At 35.0% G+C, this 18722-nt stretch overlaps 1 protein-coding gene across 1 annotated transcript in view; it reads right to left on the reverse strand.

Moving 5' to 3' along the window:
* Nucleotides 1–18722, reverse strand: part of LOC128179445 (26S proteasome non-ATPase regulatory subunit 1-like) — a 109086-nt gene that overhangs the window by 71722 nt on the left and 18642 nt on the right. Inside the window, exon 21 of the mRNA XM_052846874.1 lies at nucleotides 15435–15499. Within this exon, the coding sequence (XP_052702834.1) occupies nucleotides 15435–15499 (65 nt within the window). The remainder of the gene's footprint in view (nucleotides 1–15434; nucleotides 15500–18722) is intronic.

The raw sequence follows: 18722 nt of genomic DNA on the forward strand, positions 1-18722 counted from the left end.
GTGGTCTGGCAGAAACTAAAGAGTTCTCTTCAAAATACTAATTCAAAGTTTTGAAGTTTCAGGATCCGCCCATGAATATTTCTGCCAACTAAAGTGTCGATTTTAGTGTGCAAGTCTTCCAAAACTTCTTCAAACTGACGTATAGCCTACTGTTACGTCACGAAGCTAGAACTGGAGATGTTCAGAGGCATTGCGAGCACCGGTTGCAGGCAGAGAGAGAGGAGAGAGAGAGAGAGAGAGAGAGAGAATATTAAATGATTTTTATGCATGCATACATTTATTTTCAGAACTATGATAAAGCATGTTAAACGGCATATATATGTACATACATGTGAATGCATGAAACATACGTACATGACTGAAGAAGATTGAATATTAAAGATCACCGGTTGCAGGCAGAGAGAGAGAGAGAGAGAGAGAGAGAGAGAGAGAGAGAGTCAATGATTTTTATGCGTGTGTACATTTATTTTCAGAATTATAATAATGACTGTGATTCCCCCATGCACGAGGAAGATAATCTTTGGTAGCCAAGGGTTTTAGATACTTTACGTTCCTCATAAACTTTATATAAAGCTACAGTGAACATGAAAGAAGATCGACTGAATTAAAATTACAGAAAACATAAATATTATGGACACTGCTTGCACAGAGAATGAGAGAGAGAGAGAGAGAGAGAGAGAGAGAGAGAGAGAGAGGGGGGGAGGGAGGGAGAATGCCATTAAAAAAACCAATTATTTTTTAAACAAGTAATACATGTAGCTTTCCAAAAAGCTTGCCTGACAAATGAAAATTGTTTCATAGGAAAGATGTACAAATTAGGCTATCTTTTAAAAAATATATATTTTTTAATTTTCGCTGCTGTTCATAAATTCATAAATGGAACGTGTATAATCAAGAATCAATTTAAATACATTTATTTTTTTCATCTAGTGAACGTACTACAATATATGGAAATATTCGCCCCGTTTTATTTTCGCCCATTTCGCCCCCGTTGTCAGCGGGCGAATTTAAGACTAGGCGAATTCAAATGTCTCAAAATATCTCAGTCTCTTTAAGCATAACTTTGGGCGGGCGATTTCAAGACGGGGCGAAACCGTTTGCAACTGAATAAGGGCGAAAATATACAGTACAATAATTAGACTATAAGCTTGTAATGTGGATCTGGGCATCATGATTATATTGTTGTTGAATGTGTATGCCCCTTGATGACCCTTTAATTGGTGAATAAACAAACATAGATTTTTAGAATTTTATTATTTCAAATTATTTTAGGATTGTTCATGTATCAAAAAATTGTAGGCTTGACAGCAGAAGAGAAAACAGACAAAATTTAAATTTTATTTGCTAAATAAAGATGCAAAACCAAAGGCCATTTTTGTTATTTCCAACCATAGGATTTTTTTTTGTTTTCAAATAAAGCTACATGGGTACACGCGGTATTCTCACGATCCCAATTTGGACTCGTCCACTAATGTGATATTAATTTATTATGGCGCGAACTTCCATTAACATGTACCTTCACCCTCTGCCTTTCACCGAAAGGATTAGATCATCGATGCCTTGAATGAACTCATCAATGAGCCCATCAATGGATCTATGGGGGGGGGGGGGGGGTCAAAGAAAGAAGATGGGACAATAAGAGGGCGCAAATGGCCATTTGGTTAAGTATTGAAACAGAATTTTGAATTTTTTGAGTCAATTGTATGAATTAAAATAGTGATGCACACTACTAGTTATTGTTTAATGTACATTTTAGTATGACACGTACATGTAAATTAGTTTTTTTCATAATTAATGATATTAAACAATTGATCAAAAAATTGGGACAAGCCCCGCTTCAGCGAATCAGTTCCTCCAGAAAATATTCCAGCTTTAGGAATATATATTTATTTTAATCCGAACTGATTATTTTTTGTTGATAATGATACAGCAAACTACATTGAAGCGTTTAATAGTAGCGAACTCCACAAAAGTTTCTACGTAATGTTTTGACTGACCTTTGTCCAATCAGATCGTGGCTGGGCGGAGTTGAGACCTTAACTTGAGAGAGAGAGAGAGAGAGAGAGAGAGAGAGAGAGAGAGAGAGAGAGAGAGAGAGTTAACTGGTTAATGGAGTAAATTATAGCCTAGATGAGGCAGATTAGCGAACTATCTGTCAACAATAGTTATAAAGTGACAAATCAAGGTCTAGTTTATCTTTTTTAATTTATGAAACTTTGAAGACAACGATGTCTATATATAGATAATGTGAGGAGGTAATGTCAAACATCGAAGACTACGAATATTTAAGAAACTGTTTTTATTACAAGTGTTACCGTTAGTACTCTAATCAAAGTTTGCCGAATCTTCCTGGAATTAAACATAGGTTGTAAATTTACTTTGTATAAAACTTTCTTCATGGTTACTCAGTCTGAAACATTCTTTACCTGAGGACGAATTTGTCCGCCATTGTTTTACTTTTCCACTAAGCATCCACCTGCGTTGCCTTTCCTTTACACAACACCTAAATTCATCATGTTCATAAGTGATCATTCGTTCGCATTTCAAAATATTTAATGTCCATATTCTCGGACTCTAGGAAATTTAGTTGGTTAGCTACGTCATTCTTATCCATGTACATGTACGACGGCGCGCGGCCAAAGAAATTTTCACAATAGTTCTTTAAAACGCTTTAAAGTTATACCAATAGAGGATATATATGTAATTTTTATAAACAGACCTTAATTAATTTGTTTGCAAGTTTATAACTAATGATTATTCCTTCATCGGCACCACTTATAATTTACTCAATTCACTCTCTCTCTCTCTCTCTCATTCAAATCACGAGCGGCAATGTCTTAACTCCGCCCAGCTACGTACTTACATTCTACCATAATATACAACATCCCTGTGAATGTTATTGTCATTTAAATTTTAGACCACCTGTTTTTAATTGACCCTTTCATTTTCGCAGTAAAAATCGTGCCTCTTGTTTATAGCCTTCAGTAGGGACTTGTTATCAAATATAAAATCTCGAGGTTTATTGATTTTAAACTTTATCTCCATTAATTGGTGGATAAAATATATTCTAGAAATAAATGTGACAATAAAACAAGAGGCCCATGGGCCACATCGCTCACCTGAGGAACAATAGGTATGATAAAATCAGCTCAATGGAGTCATAATACAAACTATCTGGACAATATACAATAATTCATGTAAATCCTGTATAAATAAAATCCATTTTCCCCTGGATATTCTAATGTTTATAATCATTAGTCCCTTTTCTAACAGGATGATTTTATAGTCATATCATGTGTTGAGTATTGCAGTTCTCAAAAAGATCCCTAACAATAGTTTAAATATGGGATATAAACGTACAGTAAACTCTCAACCTTCTCATGAGGCCAAAGAATTGTCCTGGGGCCAAAGTCTTAACAATTATAAAGAATCATCTGGCTGATTAGTTTCTGAGAAGATTTTTAAAGATTTACCCTATAAATTCCTTTGTTAAACTTTGACCCCCCCCCCCCCATTGTGGCCCCACCCTACCCGTGGGGATCATTATTTTCACAACTTTGAATCTACACTACCTGAGGATGCTTTCACACAAGTTCCAGCTTTCCTGGCTGATTAGTTTCTGAGAAGAAGATTTTTAAAGATGACTCTGTTTATTCCTATGTAAAACATCGACCTCCCATTGTGGCCCAAACCTACCCCCAGGGGTCATGCTTTTCACAAATTTGAATCTACACTAACTGAGGATGCTTCCACACAAGTTTTAGCTTTCCTGGCTAATTAGTTTCTGAGAAGAAGATTTTTAAAGATTTACTGTATATAATCATATGTTTAACTTCAATCCCCCATTGTGGCCCCAACCTACCCCCAGGGGTCATGATTTTCACAACTTTGAATCTTCACTACCTGAGGATGCTTCCACACAAGTTCCAGCTTTGCCTTCGAATTAGTTACTGAGAAGAAGATTTTTAAAGATTTACTGTATATATTCCTATGTTAAACTTCGATCCCCCATTGTGGCCCAACCCTACCCCCGGGGGTCACGATTTTTACAACTTTGAATTTACACTACCTGAGGATGCATCCACACAAGTGTCAGCTTTCCTGGCTGATAAGTTTCTGAGAAGAAGATTTTTAAAGATTAACTGTGTATATTCCTATGTAAAACGTTGATCTCCCATTGTGGCCCAAACCTACCCCCGGGGGGTCATGATTTTCACAAATTTGAATCTTCACTACATAAGGATGCATCCACACAAGTGTCAGCTTTCCTGGCCAATTAGTTTCTGAGAAGAAGATTTTTAAAGATTTACTTTTTATATTCATATGTTAAACTTCGACCCTCCATTGTGGCCCCACCCTATCCCCAGGGGTCATGATTTTCACATCTTTGAATCTACACTACCTGAGGATGCTTCCACACAAGTTTCAGCTTTCCTGGCCGATTAGTTTCTGAGAAGAGGATTTCTAAAGATTTACTCTATATATTAATTTGTTAAACTTCGACCCCCCATTGTGGCCCCATTCTCAGGTGAGCTAAAAAGGTTAAGTTTACAATTCAATAAGTTGGTTTCTGGAAGAACAGATTTTGAAAATTTTCGTAATAAATATTGACAATTTTTTTTACTTTTTAAAGCGCTAAGCATAGCTCAGCCCTTTATGGTCGTTAGACTTCAACTTCCAGTGCATCGAATAACCGCCCCCTCTAAGCAAAAGTATACATGTCATCATTTAAACTGGTTAGGGAACCAGTTTCAGGGGTTTATGCACATAACTGCACGGGCTATTGTGAATCTAACTTACGGGTTATTGTGAAATTAATGTACGGGGCTTACATACATCATTGCAGGGACTGTCATAATATAATATAGTGCGTATACAGAAGCTGAAATGCTATATACATATATCTGTTATATACATACAGAAGCTGGGTTAGCGCTTTTCAGTACTATCAGTACTTTGATTTAATCTTAAGCTTTTAAGATCTGTGTACAAACATAGAATTGTTAGCAAATCTCTGTATCTTGCTTATAATTCGAAGCAAACACTAAAAAATGGTTAGTAAATAGAAATTGTTAACAATTAAACACAAGAAACATGCACTACATGTATAACAAATAAAGAACACAATTTATTTTTTCGAAATGAATCATATATATACATGTATATACCTACATATTTCCGTAAGCGATATCAAACTCTATTTAAACTGAATAAACTCGAGAAAATGCCGAGCATCTCAACAAAAACCTATTGCATTAATCTACCATTACGCAAAAAATAATGCCGAATTACCGATAGAATGAATTGTATTTCAGTACTCCTACATCAGATTTTGCTTAATTTGCGCAGGTAAACAGTTAACGTAACTGTTTGATTTACCGAAGTCCCTGTTTGATTTGATACGTAAAAATCACGAAATACAGACGACAGTTTCCAGGTTACAAAGCATAAATAATGAAAACGAAACGAAAATCAGAACAAGCTAACATCAACGTCATGTGTGAAAACTGTCAATGCATTGAAATATTTAGCCTCAATTTACTTCACAAAATCGGCACCAATATATTTTTCATGTTTAAAAAATTTCCCTTCATACGCGAACTGTTGCACAACAAGCAAATTCATCATAGTCAGATCGACCCTTTTTCGTATAATGTCATGGCTGCTTTCAACAAAGAACCTCGTTTTAGAAGTATGGAATACGAGTCTTGGTAAAATGGGTAAGCAAAACCGAGCCGTGGCAAAATAAAAGCCGGGGCAGATCGGCAATCGTCAATTCCAAATACGCATTATTTTGCAGCAATAATTACAGCAAATACAAATATACTGGTCCATCAATTATCCTGAAATTTTAATGAGATTGGCAGATTAATAACTGCTTATCTTTTGTTTTGCCCAGGCCAAGTCTTGTCTACCCATTTTACCGGATGCCGAATCCGAGGCTATTAAACTGATTGAAACACGGCTTTCCTTTATTATTATTTTCGTAATAACTCAGATTTGAAACAGAATTAGACCTTAATTTTTGCAATTTATATTTTCCTTCCCATAAGGATAATTTATGCTAAACTACGTTGAATTGGAATCAGTAGTTCTTGAGAAGAAGATTTTTAAAAATGCACCCCCCTTTTTCTACATTTTCAAGGTTTTCTCCGCTTTGAAAACAGATCGGACTTTTATTTCTGCAATTTATATTCGCCCTCCCATAAGGATGCTTTGTGCCAAATTTGGTTGAAATTGGATAAGCGGTTTTAGAGAAGAAGTTCAAAATGTAAAAAGTTTACAGACGGACAGACGGACAGACGGACGGACAGACGGACGGACGGACGGACGACGGACAAAAAGTGATCAGAAAAGCTCACTTGAGCTTTCAGCTCAGGTGAGCTAAAAAGCAATAGTTTTTTCTGCTGTTGCAACATTTAACATGCTTAGTAGAGACCCCCCCCCCCCCAAGGGTTTTTTTTCCATCCGCGCCTGACCTAGTAAGGCATCAATAGTGAAACATAATATACTATTTTATGCAGAATGTTTCTTGAAAATGTCTTGATATACTTAGTTCTTATGCAAAACAGACACCCATTATTTTTTTTTAAAAACATGGTATTGCACACAACAAGCATCAAACATGGCTATGATTTTTTTAAGTAACCTAAAGGCTAATGTTTATATTTTCAACCACTCTACACGTGGTTCAACACGACCGATAACTCTATTCTGAATATCATCGTTTAATTTGAATAACCGCTAGGTTGTGAAAAAAAACCCAATATCTTGAAAGATTTTCATGTTTTAACATAAATCAAAGTAGGATATGATATGAAAAACGACCAGAACTTACGTATTTTGAGAATATTATCCGAACACATATACTTCGCTCGAAATTTCAAAGGAACTGAACAAATATCGGTGAAGTCCCGTGAACTTTCATTCGAGAACCTCTGGATTTATTATATACTTAACAACGATAGAGAAAACATTCCGAACACATTCGCAGGGGTGCACAATAGGCAACAATTTGTAGCGGTGACACCCCCCCCCCTCCACCAGGATTACACTTATATATGGTGAACCTCCCGTTTACTTGAATACTAATTGTTGCTAATTATATGCCATATGATAAATATTAATCTTTCTTACGTAAAATATTAATATTCCTAGCTCACATTGTCTGCACCGTTTTGGAGAATGCAACTTTCAAACCTTAAATATGCCTGATGTCTAGACGTCAGGCCAATTGCGCCATGCAGGCAAAAAGCACGAGAGCTCACTTTCAGACCCCCAACACCCCCCCCCCCCCTACCCCTGAAAATAATGGGAGTCAATTCTTCGAACCCATGCAGCCAATCAATCCTCTATTTTATTTTACTTCTACAAAAGTATTTTATTTTCTTCCAGATATGCAGCTTAAATTGCCTCTCTAATGTCAAATATGAGAGGGGACTTGATGTAAAAGTTAGCTTTTTTCTAATCTTTTAAGAAAACCAGGATTGTATTATTTAGAGAGCTCTATCATTGACAACCATTCAAACATTAGTATATACATAACTTAACTAATACCTAAATATATGTGTATTATTAGATACTGGTATATAGCTGAATAACCAATAATTGCATGTACAATTTAGATAACAGTCTCATAGGAAAGATTAATTCTGCACACCTTTAAAGGGCTGTATATAAATAAATCACATAAACATAAAGCCATCTTGGGATTTTTGACGACTGGAGCGGATCCTTAAAGTTCAGAAAGGACCGAGGATTCAATTTGGGTCTTCGTCGAACACACCATCATGCTCTTCTCTTTCCACCTGATAATGATGTCAGCATTGCATGTCAGTTTTGCATCACCAACTACTTTACATATCTATATATGTGTACACTGGTGATGTGTACGTATCTGTGCGATAAACCGTATGCATGGGAGTTTTTATATCGAAAGGATACTGCGGACTTCTTCCTCATCGGTAGATTGTTCATTGAATTTCTCAGTTTAATTATTATGTGTTAACGTTACGCCGCCCCAATAATTTTGCCATTTTTTTTAGAATAAATTTTATAGCAGCGATCTGTGTTTAACCCCCCCCCCCCACCTCCTTTATCGATCAATTTCACCGCCCCAATAAAATTGATTCTTGATTATACACGTTCCATTTATGAATTTATGAACAGCAGCGAAAATTAAAAAATATATATTTTTTAAAAGATAGCCTAATTTGTACATCTTTCCTATGAAACAATTTTCATTTGTCAGGCAAGCTTTTTGGAAAGCTACATGTATTACTTGTTTAAAAAATAATTGGTTTTTTTAATGGCATTCTCCCTCCCTCCCCCCCTCTCTCTCTCTCTCTCTCTCTCTCTCTCTCTCTCTCTCTCTCTCTCTCTCATTCTCTGTGCAAGCAGTGTCCATAATATTTATGTTTTCTGTAATTTTAATTCAGTCGATCTTCTTTCATGTTCACTGTAGCTTTATATAAAGTTTATGAGGAACGTAAAGTATCTAAAACCCTTGGCTACCAAAGATTATCTTCCTCGTGCATGGGGGAATCACAGTCATTATTATAATTCTGAAAATAAATGTACACACGCATAAAAATCATTGACTCTCTCTCTCTCTCTCTCTCTCTCTCTCTCTCTCTCTCTCTGCCTGCAACCGGTGATCTTTAATATTCAATCTTCTTCAGTCATGTACGTATGTTTCATGCATTCACATGTATGTACATATATATGCCGTTTAACATGCTTTATCATAGTTCTGAAAATAAATGTATGCATGCATAAAAATCATTTAATATTCTCTCTCTCTCTCTCTCTCTCTCTCTCCTCTCTCTCTGCCTGCAACCGGTGCTCGCAATGCCTCTGAACATCTCCAGTTCTAGCTTCGTGACGTAACAGTAGGCTATACGTCAGTTTGAAGAAGTTTTGGAAGACTTGCACACTAAAATCGACACTTTAGTTGGCAGAAATATTCATGGGCGGATCCTGAAACTTCAAAACTTTGAATTAGTATTTTGAAGAGAACTCTTTAGTTTCTGCCAGACCACTGACGCAGCATCTTACTTAGGTGATGGGAAATGTCTCCAGCTATGGAAATAAAAAAAAAAGGAATATTAAAATGAAGATTTACAATGAGCCCATAATTCTATCACAACTCATAACAACGTACATCGCAGACTTCCATAGAAATCATTGTGGGTTTTTTTCCAATATAATTTTAATATCTGCATGTTACAAATATAGAATTAAAATGAACGAATATTACGATCACGCTAATGCATTGTGTGATTCAACGTACTGCGTCAAGAATGCATTATATTAGAAACGTGGTATTTCAAGTATTGTCAGTAGATATTAAAATAATATTGATTATTATGGAATTTTTTTAAAAGAAATGATGAACCCAACAGGTTAAATACAGAGAGACGTTTATTCATGTCTACACACCACTGCTTATTTGTGTAGTTTGACTAAAGAAGAAACATGCATTCAAAACGTCCATCATTCCTAAATAATGTTAGAGATACCTATTATACATGTAAAGTATAGTAAAAAAAACCGTACTGCTTGTACTGTAATCACATGCAGAAACTGAAATAATATGGTAATTAAAAAATCAAATTAATGAATACAACTTGAACAACACATATAAATACCTGTTCAAGATATATACGTTATTTATATACCGTACTGTTAGAGTATATGTATGTAACAGAGACACTTATTGCCTCTGCTGGGGTTTGAACCCAGGTCCTCTGGCACGCCAGTCCAGCACTCTACCGATCGAGCTAAAGGGTTAACCCGCTAGCCAGAGCTAGTAGGAATGCCATATACCTGACTCTACCACATTGTCCCCCTCCAAGGAAAGAGGCGTCCCGACTCTCCTGGAGTGCCAATGCCTGTGGGGCAAAGTTCTGGAAACAATCTCTCTCACCCGCCAGAGAATACCCAGGTCCCAACGTGGGCGCCAAATGTAACAGAGACACTTATTGCCTCTGCTGGGGTTTGAACCCAGGTCCTCTGGCACGCCAGTCCAGCACTCTACCGATCGAGCTAAAGGGTTAACCCGCTAGCCAGAGCTAGTAGGAATGCCATATACCTGACTCTACCACATGTACCTGTAAAATATGAGAAAATATACTTGTTACGTTAGTATTTCTACTTAAGTAATGTGTAAACACTTAGCATGTAAACCCCGCTGAAATTATATTTATTTTCATGTCGCCAGGGACTGATAAGATGTATCCAATTTTAAGTTCGTAGATATTTCAGGCTTAATTCATGATCCGCCGATCAATTTCAACTCTCAGTGCAAACAGAATATATGACGTCACGAACACGGAAGTGACGCGGATCGGTAAATCTTCTGTGGCAATGGATGCAGTGCTTGTTGGAACTTGTCATGTAAATAACGTCAAGCTTATAGCTATGATGTTTTATTGTAACTCGGAATTCGGTGAATTTCTTAACTGCCGCGACCGCAGTTTGGATTATGTACGTCTCGATCGTAGCCATCGCGTTTTAGCCAAGCATTGTCGCATACAAAGGCTACTTCACTTCGTTTCATTGTAAGTTTAGATTTGAGGAGTGCAGTGTTGCTTCCAGTCAACATCTACGATGTTAAAGTGGCGAAATTACAGCTTGTGGAGATGATTTACGTATTACAGATCAAATATTAATGTCTAAATTGAAAGGCAGCTGGATTTTACGCGAATGGGGGGGGGGGGGGGGGGGGGGTTAGCTTTTCACTGAAAAACTAAGGGGGTTAGTTTTTCAGTGAAAAACTAACCCCCCCCCCCCTTTTCTACCGGAAGATGTTAGGAGATTTGTCGTACAAATATGATTTATACAAATGAAAATTTATCAAATAAAGAACAAACAAACAATTACAAAACAAATAAATAGAATGAATTAAAACAAATAAATAAGATAAATACTGGTATATAAATTCAGAGCATAGAAAATCATGTATTTTTCTCCATTACCCCTGCCACTGCTAAAATCACACTATCTCATGGATTTATATTTTTTTTTCATGTAACTATTAAAGGCTATTAGGGCCAATTACAATATTCCATCAGGAAAAAGGTGAATTCCGGGGAAAATAATTATTCCGAAATAAAATAATACCTTGTTAGAATCAAAATGACCATGTACTTTACATAAATTGTTTACTTAACCCCCCTCCCCCCAGTAAATGAAGTTTGCATTATCATAGTTTAATGTACAAGTACAAAAATTTTCAGAGATGAAATTTTAGAAACATTAACTAATTTCCCTACCTAGCATTTTTAATGAACTTAAGTTGCTTGTTCATTTACTTCTTGTTGAGAAATATTAAGCTCAATCAATTAGATGCATTATAAAGTGTCAGATAACAGCTATCACATATGTATCCCATACCAATGCATCATTTAATTTTTAATCATAAAAATATTGCTCCTTTTAAATATTAATTATTGCAATTTATTTCTTAAATTACCGGTACATTGAAATCAATGTTAAAAGTTAGTTATATATTTTTGGAATTTTTTTCATAGTATAAGGATGGGAAAAAAAAGGTTTTTAGAGTCTGTAGTCTGTAGAGGGGGATTCAATATATAGCAGCCACAATATTTTGAACCCCATCTCCAATAGCAATGGAAATCAAAGTAGGGTTCAATATATCACAGCCAAAATATTTTAAACCCCCTCTTCAATGGGAATTGGAAATAGGAGGGGATCATTCAATAAATTTCGGCCATAATATATTGAGCCCCCTCTCCAATGGGAATTGAAATTGGGGGGGGGGGGGGGGGGGTTTAAAAAAAAATCAATATATCACGGCCTGTATATTATGAACCCCCTTTCCAATGGGAATCTGAAATAGGTGGGAGATTCAATACATGTATATCGCAGCCATAATATATTTGTACCCAGGTTCAATGTTTAGCAGTGTTCAAAATATTATGATACAGTACTAATGAAAGGCAAGGCCTTATTTTTTTTAACAAAGACAGTTTCCTCCATAGACTATGTGATGTTATATCATTGAAAATACTTAAGTTCATTTTTATCGTTGAGAATCTAATAAACAGGCATGACATGGCCTACACTTATTAAACTTGCAAAGAACAATTTGGTGCATTTAGACCCTTCCCCCCAAAAAAATTAGCGAACTTAAATATCATTTTCTTCATTTTTACATTGATTAAAGCATATGATTAATCTTTGTTGGAACAGACTTAATTAATGAAATAATGATTTGTAATATCTTATCATTCTGACATATATCCTATTACCTTCTGTCTGAAAGCAGATTTACAGATACAGATACCTGAGCCACCCAAATCAACATTACTTTGACATTGACTGAGTTGTACTGTATCCACACAGTACCTCTCCATACCTTGCAACACAATAAAGGAACAACTAATATGGTGAATTTTTGCTTCAGTTTCTGTTAGGAGGCGGTATGCATATGAAATTTTTAAAATCCCCTGATACAGAGAGGTAGATGAAATAGAGAAAACAGACTGAAAATGAGTCAGATCCAGAAAAAGAGACTTTATACATTTGATAGAAAAAAAAGTAAGTTTGTAATGAAAAATAGACTTTTAAAGTCTGAGACAGAGTTCTGCATCGATAAAAATCTTCAGATCTGCTTTTAAGGGAAGAAAAACAGTTTTACTCTTAGCAAGCAGCCATAACTGTAGATTTATAATCCCCTTGTTTCCCCATCACACTGGAGTTATTGTCAATCTGAAGGGCCCTGAAGCCATTCCACAATGATGCCATTTACTGCTTTCCATTTTGTTCACCCTGCCTGGGAACAATAGGTAGATCCTATCAGGAGAGAGAATGGAAGACTGCACAAAGTAATGGGGAATTTCCCGAAGACGACACATCCCCCGGAAATGAGAGTCAACTAATCAGACCAAACTGTCCACTCAAAAGACTGCAATTCATTATCCCCCCCAAGCTCACCCGATAAACTCGGGTTACACACAGGGCAATCTCAGAACGGTGCAAACCAACAGGTACTGGTCACCACTATAACTACAAAGGTCTATTCAAACCTTATTTTCTGGAACTCGATACTTACCTACCACTATATCACTACAAAGGCCTAGTCAAACCTTATCATCTGGAACTCAATACTTACCGTCGACTATATAAATACAAAGGTACAGTCAAACCTTATCATCTGGAACACGATGGCCAAAAATTAGATTTGTGCAAAATTGTTTGATTACAAACATAAGCTGCACTCGTGATCGTCAGATCATGGAGGTCAAGGATTGTCATTCAAAAGTCAAGGATTCAAGAAATATGAATATCTAATACATGTACTAGTATTCTTTAAGTAATTGCTAATTTGTCTTTGATACAGATCTACATCTCTGCAGCCTTTCGCATCTTAAAAATTATAAACATCAATTTTTAACTGTTTTTATCAAACATGCAAACATACAAATGTTTCTACCTTCCATTACAAAAAAAACAATAATTTAAAATCAAAGTTTGAATTACCACTGATTGCCTATACATTTGTTCTTAATTTTGCCAAATTTTTAATTTAAAATACAATAAACAATTAATAAATTGAAAATTTGTTATTTGAAAATTTATAATATTTATACAATAAATTTTATACAAAAAATTTTAAAATTAGATCTAATTCATAAAAAAGAAAGATTTTTTTTTTTTTGGTTTTTGATATGTGTCAAGGATTGAGTAAGTAGGGGAAAAAATCTTTAATATCTAATCTTTTTCCCCGATTCATTCATGATTTAATGAAAAAAAAAAGGAAGATACAAAACATTCCAATCACTGTGATGCAACATTTGTACTTCTATTGTCGGTTATCTGTAAAAATCATGAATGCTGCTCGTCAATTCAAGGTTAATCGACAAAACCTACGAAAAACCAGCGATTGCCGATACACAGACCAGTGAATGAGGACTAGCCACTCCCAAATCTTAATCGCAGGACAACCATCCGCAAACCGTCAAGAGAACATTGATTATAGCAAGGGCCGTCTCTCATTGATTTTTCCAATTCTTTCTTATCAAATTATCGTTGTCTTTGATTTTTGCTGTACATTTGGCACTGGACAGAGTTAAACAAAACTCGATCTTTTTATTGGCAAATTGAGCTCCTTTAAACATGGGAATGGCCGAACTAGAGTAATATGATCTCAAGTCATTGCGACAAGTTTAATATACCTCTAACAAAAAAGATTTCCATAAATCTGATTACCAAACACCTTAAAGAAGACATCTAACAGAAGTTTAAAATTAATTTGTTTTTCTTCAAATGAAAAAATCACTTCTCAATATGACTTTGAGAAAAAATCTCCTGTTCATTTTTTTCACACTTAAGGACGACCTCTCTGTACTGTCTTCGTTCTTCATACTTTTATAGTATCCCCACTTGAGACAAACACATGACAGCAGTAACAGAATCACCTATAAATTTGATCTGACGACAATTTAGAGCTAGCTGCAAAGTGGTCAGGATTTCTCACCCTATTCCATACATTGTCAACTTATCTGTGTGGAAAATTAATCAAATTTGGTTAGCACATCAACAAAGACCTGTCAAAGTCGGCAGTAAATTGGTGGTCGAAGGCTCTAATTACGGTGGTCAATCGTCAGCAGAACTCAGTCACATGGCCGATATTCCTGTCATATTAGAACTTTCATTTGCACACTGCGCCAAAAGGGTCAGCCATGTATCTATATTTAAAGAATGGTTTGATAGGATGACTCTTCATGACAGGTGAAAACAACTCGCAGAGAAAATCAATCTCTACCACCAAAATCACGACCCACAACCACAAAATATGAAGAGCCACAAGGTCAAAATAAAATTATTGTTTGATTGGAATTGTCTCCTGCCTCATTGAAATATCCTCCACTAATAAAATTTTATTAGCAAAAAAACAAAAAAACTTTCTTTGAGAAAATCTTAATTTTTTACCAATTTTTAATTAGTTAAACTTCAAATTTGAAAAAAATTTCTCCCTCCTGGATCTACAAACCTCCAGAGGCAATTCCAAACAAAAATTTAATTTTTTTCAAGGATGGCCCAACTACTGTAAATTCCTAGTTAAACACAAGGAATTTATATCCACGTAAAATTGCGAGAAGAAAGCCTCGTGGATTTTAAAACCTGCTATTATTTTCTTAGAGTTGGGAACTACTAGAAATAAGGATAAATGTTCTGTGTTCATGATTTTATATTCTCCAGACTTGATACAAAGCAGTGGAAACGCAGAGTTAACTGCTTGTGTATTATAAGGAATTTACAGTACTTTACAAAAAATAATCGGGCTAAGATAATCAAATAAAAGCTAGGTTGTCTCAATTCTATATTTACCCCCCCCCTCCAATTTTTACATAAATGCTCAAGACTGGCTACCTAAATCACAAATCTGTGCTTTCTGGCAGACTTACCTGAATAAAAGGAATCCAAGGGAGGTAACTGCTACTCTTCTGACATCATCATTTACATCACTGACCTGGAAAAGTTTACAATATGAAAAATAAGATAAAAAACCCCAAAATATACACATATCAAAAACAGAGACAATAGTTATTAACATCAACTGTCAATTTTACAATACAGATAACCTTAACCAAACCCTGCATTATTATTCTAGATTAAGTATGGTCTTGGGTTTGTTGCACAATTACAGTTGAACTTCGACGTCTCAAACACTGATATCTCAACACAATGGATATGTCAAAGTGATTTGTAAGTCCCAACTTCTTATTTTTAAGTATTTTACCTTCAATATCTCAAAATACTTGGATATCTTGAAGTTTTTTAACAGTCCAATCTAATCTGAGATAACAAAGTTTGACTGTATACTTATTTTTACATATTGCTGCATTGCAGTTATGTACATGTCATGTGTGTGTTTACATGGTATTTTTTTGGTTAATTTTTTTAAAACAACCACTGCATGTTTTCTTGGCAATAATTCATGCATCAATCAATCATCTTCAATCACAATGTACTTTATCTTAATTAATGACTAAAAAAAATTTTGAAATATTTTTGGATTTTGATTTGACGGCGTGTGTACATGCAGCTCTATAATCACCATTTCCTCTAAACTTCACATTTTAATATTTTTATCAATTTTTTCCTCCTATTTTTTTCCCACTTGTTAATGTAACCCTGCAGAGTCTCTCGTGAAGTTTATCATGCAATAAGATAGAGCTATCCAGAAAGCCTGACAAGTCCTAGAGCGCTCTCTCTCTCTCTCTCTCTCTCTCTCTCTCTCAGAACCTAAACTGACATGATAGGAGGATTCATTTAGTCTCAGCCTGTGACATTCTTCTTCCTATTCTTTTTCAACTCAACTCAACTCTCTCTCCTCTCTCTCTCTCTCTCTCTCTCTCTCTCTCTCTCTCTCTCTCTCCTAGATCCATGTGTAGGGAGGGTTTGACTTGTCTCAGCAGGGATCTACCCTCATCAAAATATCTTACATCTCATAAAAAAAAATTACCCACCAAAAATCCTCAAACCACCTGCCCTCATCTTTGGCTGAGACCTCTTGTTCATCAATCTCATTTGTTTTTGTTTTTATCTTTATAAGTTTTGCCAGAAATGATGGGTTGGCCTATTTATGAATGAACTGACAGATCAATCTAACGGTAGATCCAAAACTTCTATATTCCGTATATCTGGTAATTTTTGCTATGATCTTATTTTCTTATTCAAACTAGATCTAATATCATTTGCTATTTTGCCTTTAAATTCACAAAAATGACTGATGCGAATAAAGAAAAGTTGCCCCATTTTTGCATATTTTGTGACACAAATAAAAAACGGATATGCGGTACATCACTGTTTTTTGGGTTTTTTTTTTTTTTTTGATTTGGAACTTTTCCCTTCCTTTTAACTTAAATATTTATCTACTACCAATAATAAATTTAAACATCCATACAACCACTAAAGTAAACTTGATTTCATAGATGGAGAAGTCTGTAGAAAACAACAAACCAAACAGTTATGTAACCACTTACTTTTTTTCTTTCAAATTTTGAAGTTGCATAAGCAATTTGCATAACTATCATTGAGAGAGAAAGAAAAAAAAAAGATGAACAGGAAATCAATAAAAATCACTCTTAAAAAAAATCACTTGACATTGAGAACAACTTGGGAGACTATAAAACCGTTTACATCATAAAGGTATCAAAATGTCTCGTTATAAAACCTACTCCCATCAATTCTAATTTTGCACGCCCCTTGATCATCACATCTTTCAAAAACAACATTGCTACATTTTAATTACAAATAGAGAACTACATCCAAGCACCTTGGGATTTAGCTTCACTACAATACAAGGATGACATGCTGAATTTTTTGTAAATCAACTCAGGGATGACTTAAATCTTTTATCGAATTTTTCTCTGGAGGAAAACATCTCATGCTCAATCTATAATTCTGGGGATTGTCAGAGATCAACTTAATAACGTCTTGTATAATATGTGACATGTTTGTTTCAAATTCTCCCGATTTTATGACATATTACACCATTTAATGCCATGAGCAGCGTGCTAAATTGAATTCTGCTTCAGGTTAATTCACTGCATCTGAAGTATTTATAGAGAGCATGGAGTTCTTAAAGATTAATAAACTGTCACGATACACCTATAATTCCACCATTGCTGACAAAGCATAGCCATAGTTTAAAGATCTTAAATCAAAGGCCGGAACGGCCACAAAGGCGTCGAACAGACATTTTCTTTTATATTGAATGATATCAATAACTTGAATTTCTGTTAATTTAATAGTGACTTCGTATTTCAAATAATTTTAGACATAGAATAGAGAAGTATATGAATTATGTTTTGTGCTGCTTTAAAAACAAAAATAAGTTTATTTTCTTATAAAATAGGTATTGGTGCTTTTACAATTCAATAGCTCATTATGGTTACAAAATTCGAAGAAATTTCAAAGTTCAAAAATAAATTATTTTTTTTAAACAATTTTCAAAAGTTCATGATTTGAATACATTAACAGTATGTTCCTATTATAATAACAAAACATACTTTTATTTATTTCAATTCCCGTTTGAAACAAGATTCCCTATGGTACGGTTGTTTACAAACAAATCCACAACACATGCTATCTAAAATGCTCGACCAGACCAACTACATTACGTGATTATTTTTAGCAACAAAATCACTAGATACGTTTATCGCTTACATTTATTTTGGAGACCGTGCCCGATAACAAATAAATTTACATCGCAAATTTTATTTCTATCGGGCACGCTCTCCAATTAAAATGTAAGCGATAAACTAAAATGATATTTAGTGAATTTTTACACCTGATTGTATTCATCCGCCATTTCTTGATTAAGCAAATTTACACTTATGCAATGAGTTGTCAATAACCAGGTAGGCAAAGTTGTTTTTTTGTACACAATTTTTTTCATAAATGGAATACGTTTAATACTTTAAGGAACTTATTTCTTATGCGCATTTAAAAGGCGGTGCAGTGCATGAATTTAGACGATTGCCAATCCAGACGATCGCTAGAAGGCTCTCGAGCATTAGCTCGATGCCTTAAAAAGCACAACTTTCTTTACAACCATAAACAGATTTTTTGAAATGAACTTCATTTATTTTACAACGACTGATAAACAAGTTCTACAACTTATATTAATATCTCTCGTTGGAACGGATGATAGCCCGAGGGGGTCACTGTTGTGGGAAGAGGCCGGA

The sequence above is a fragment of the Crassostrea angulata genome, chromosome 4, assembly GCF_025612915.1.
Source record: "Crassostrea angulata isolate pt1a10 chromosome 4, ASM2561291v2, whole genome shotgun sequence".
Lineage (NCBI taxonomy): Eukaryota > Metazoa > Mollusca > Bivalvia > Ostreida > Ostreidae > Magallana > Magallana angulata.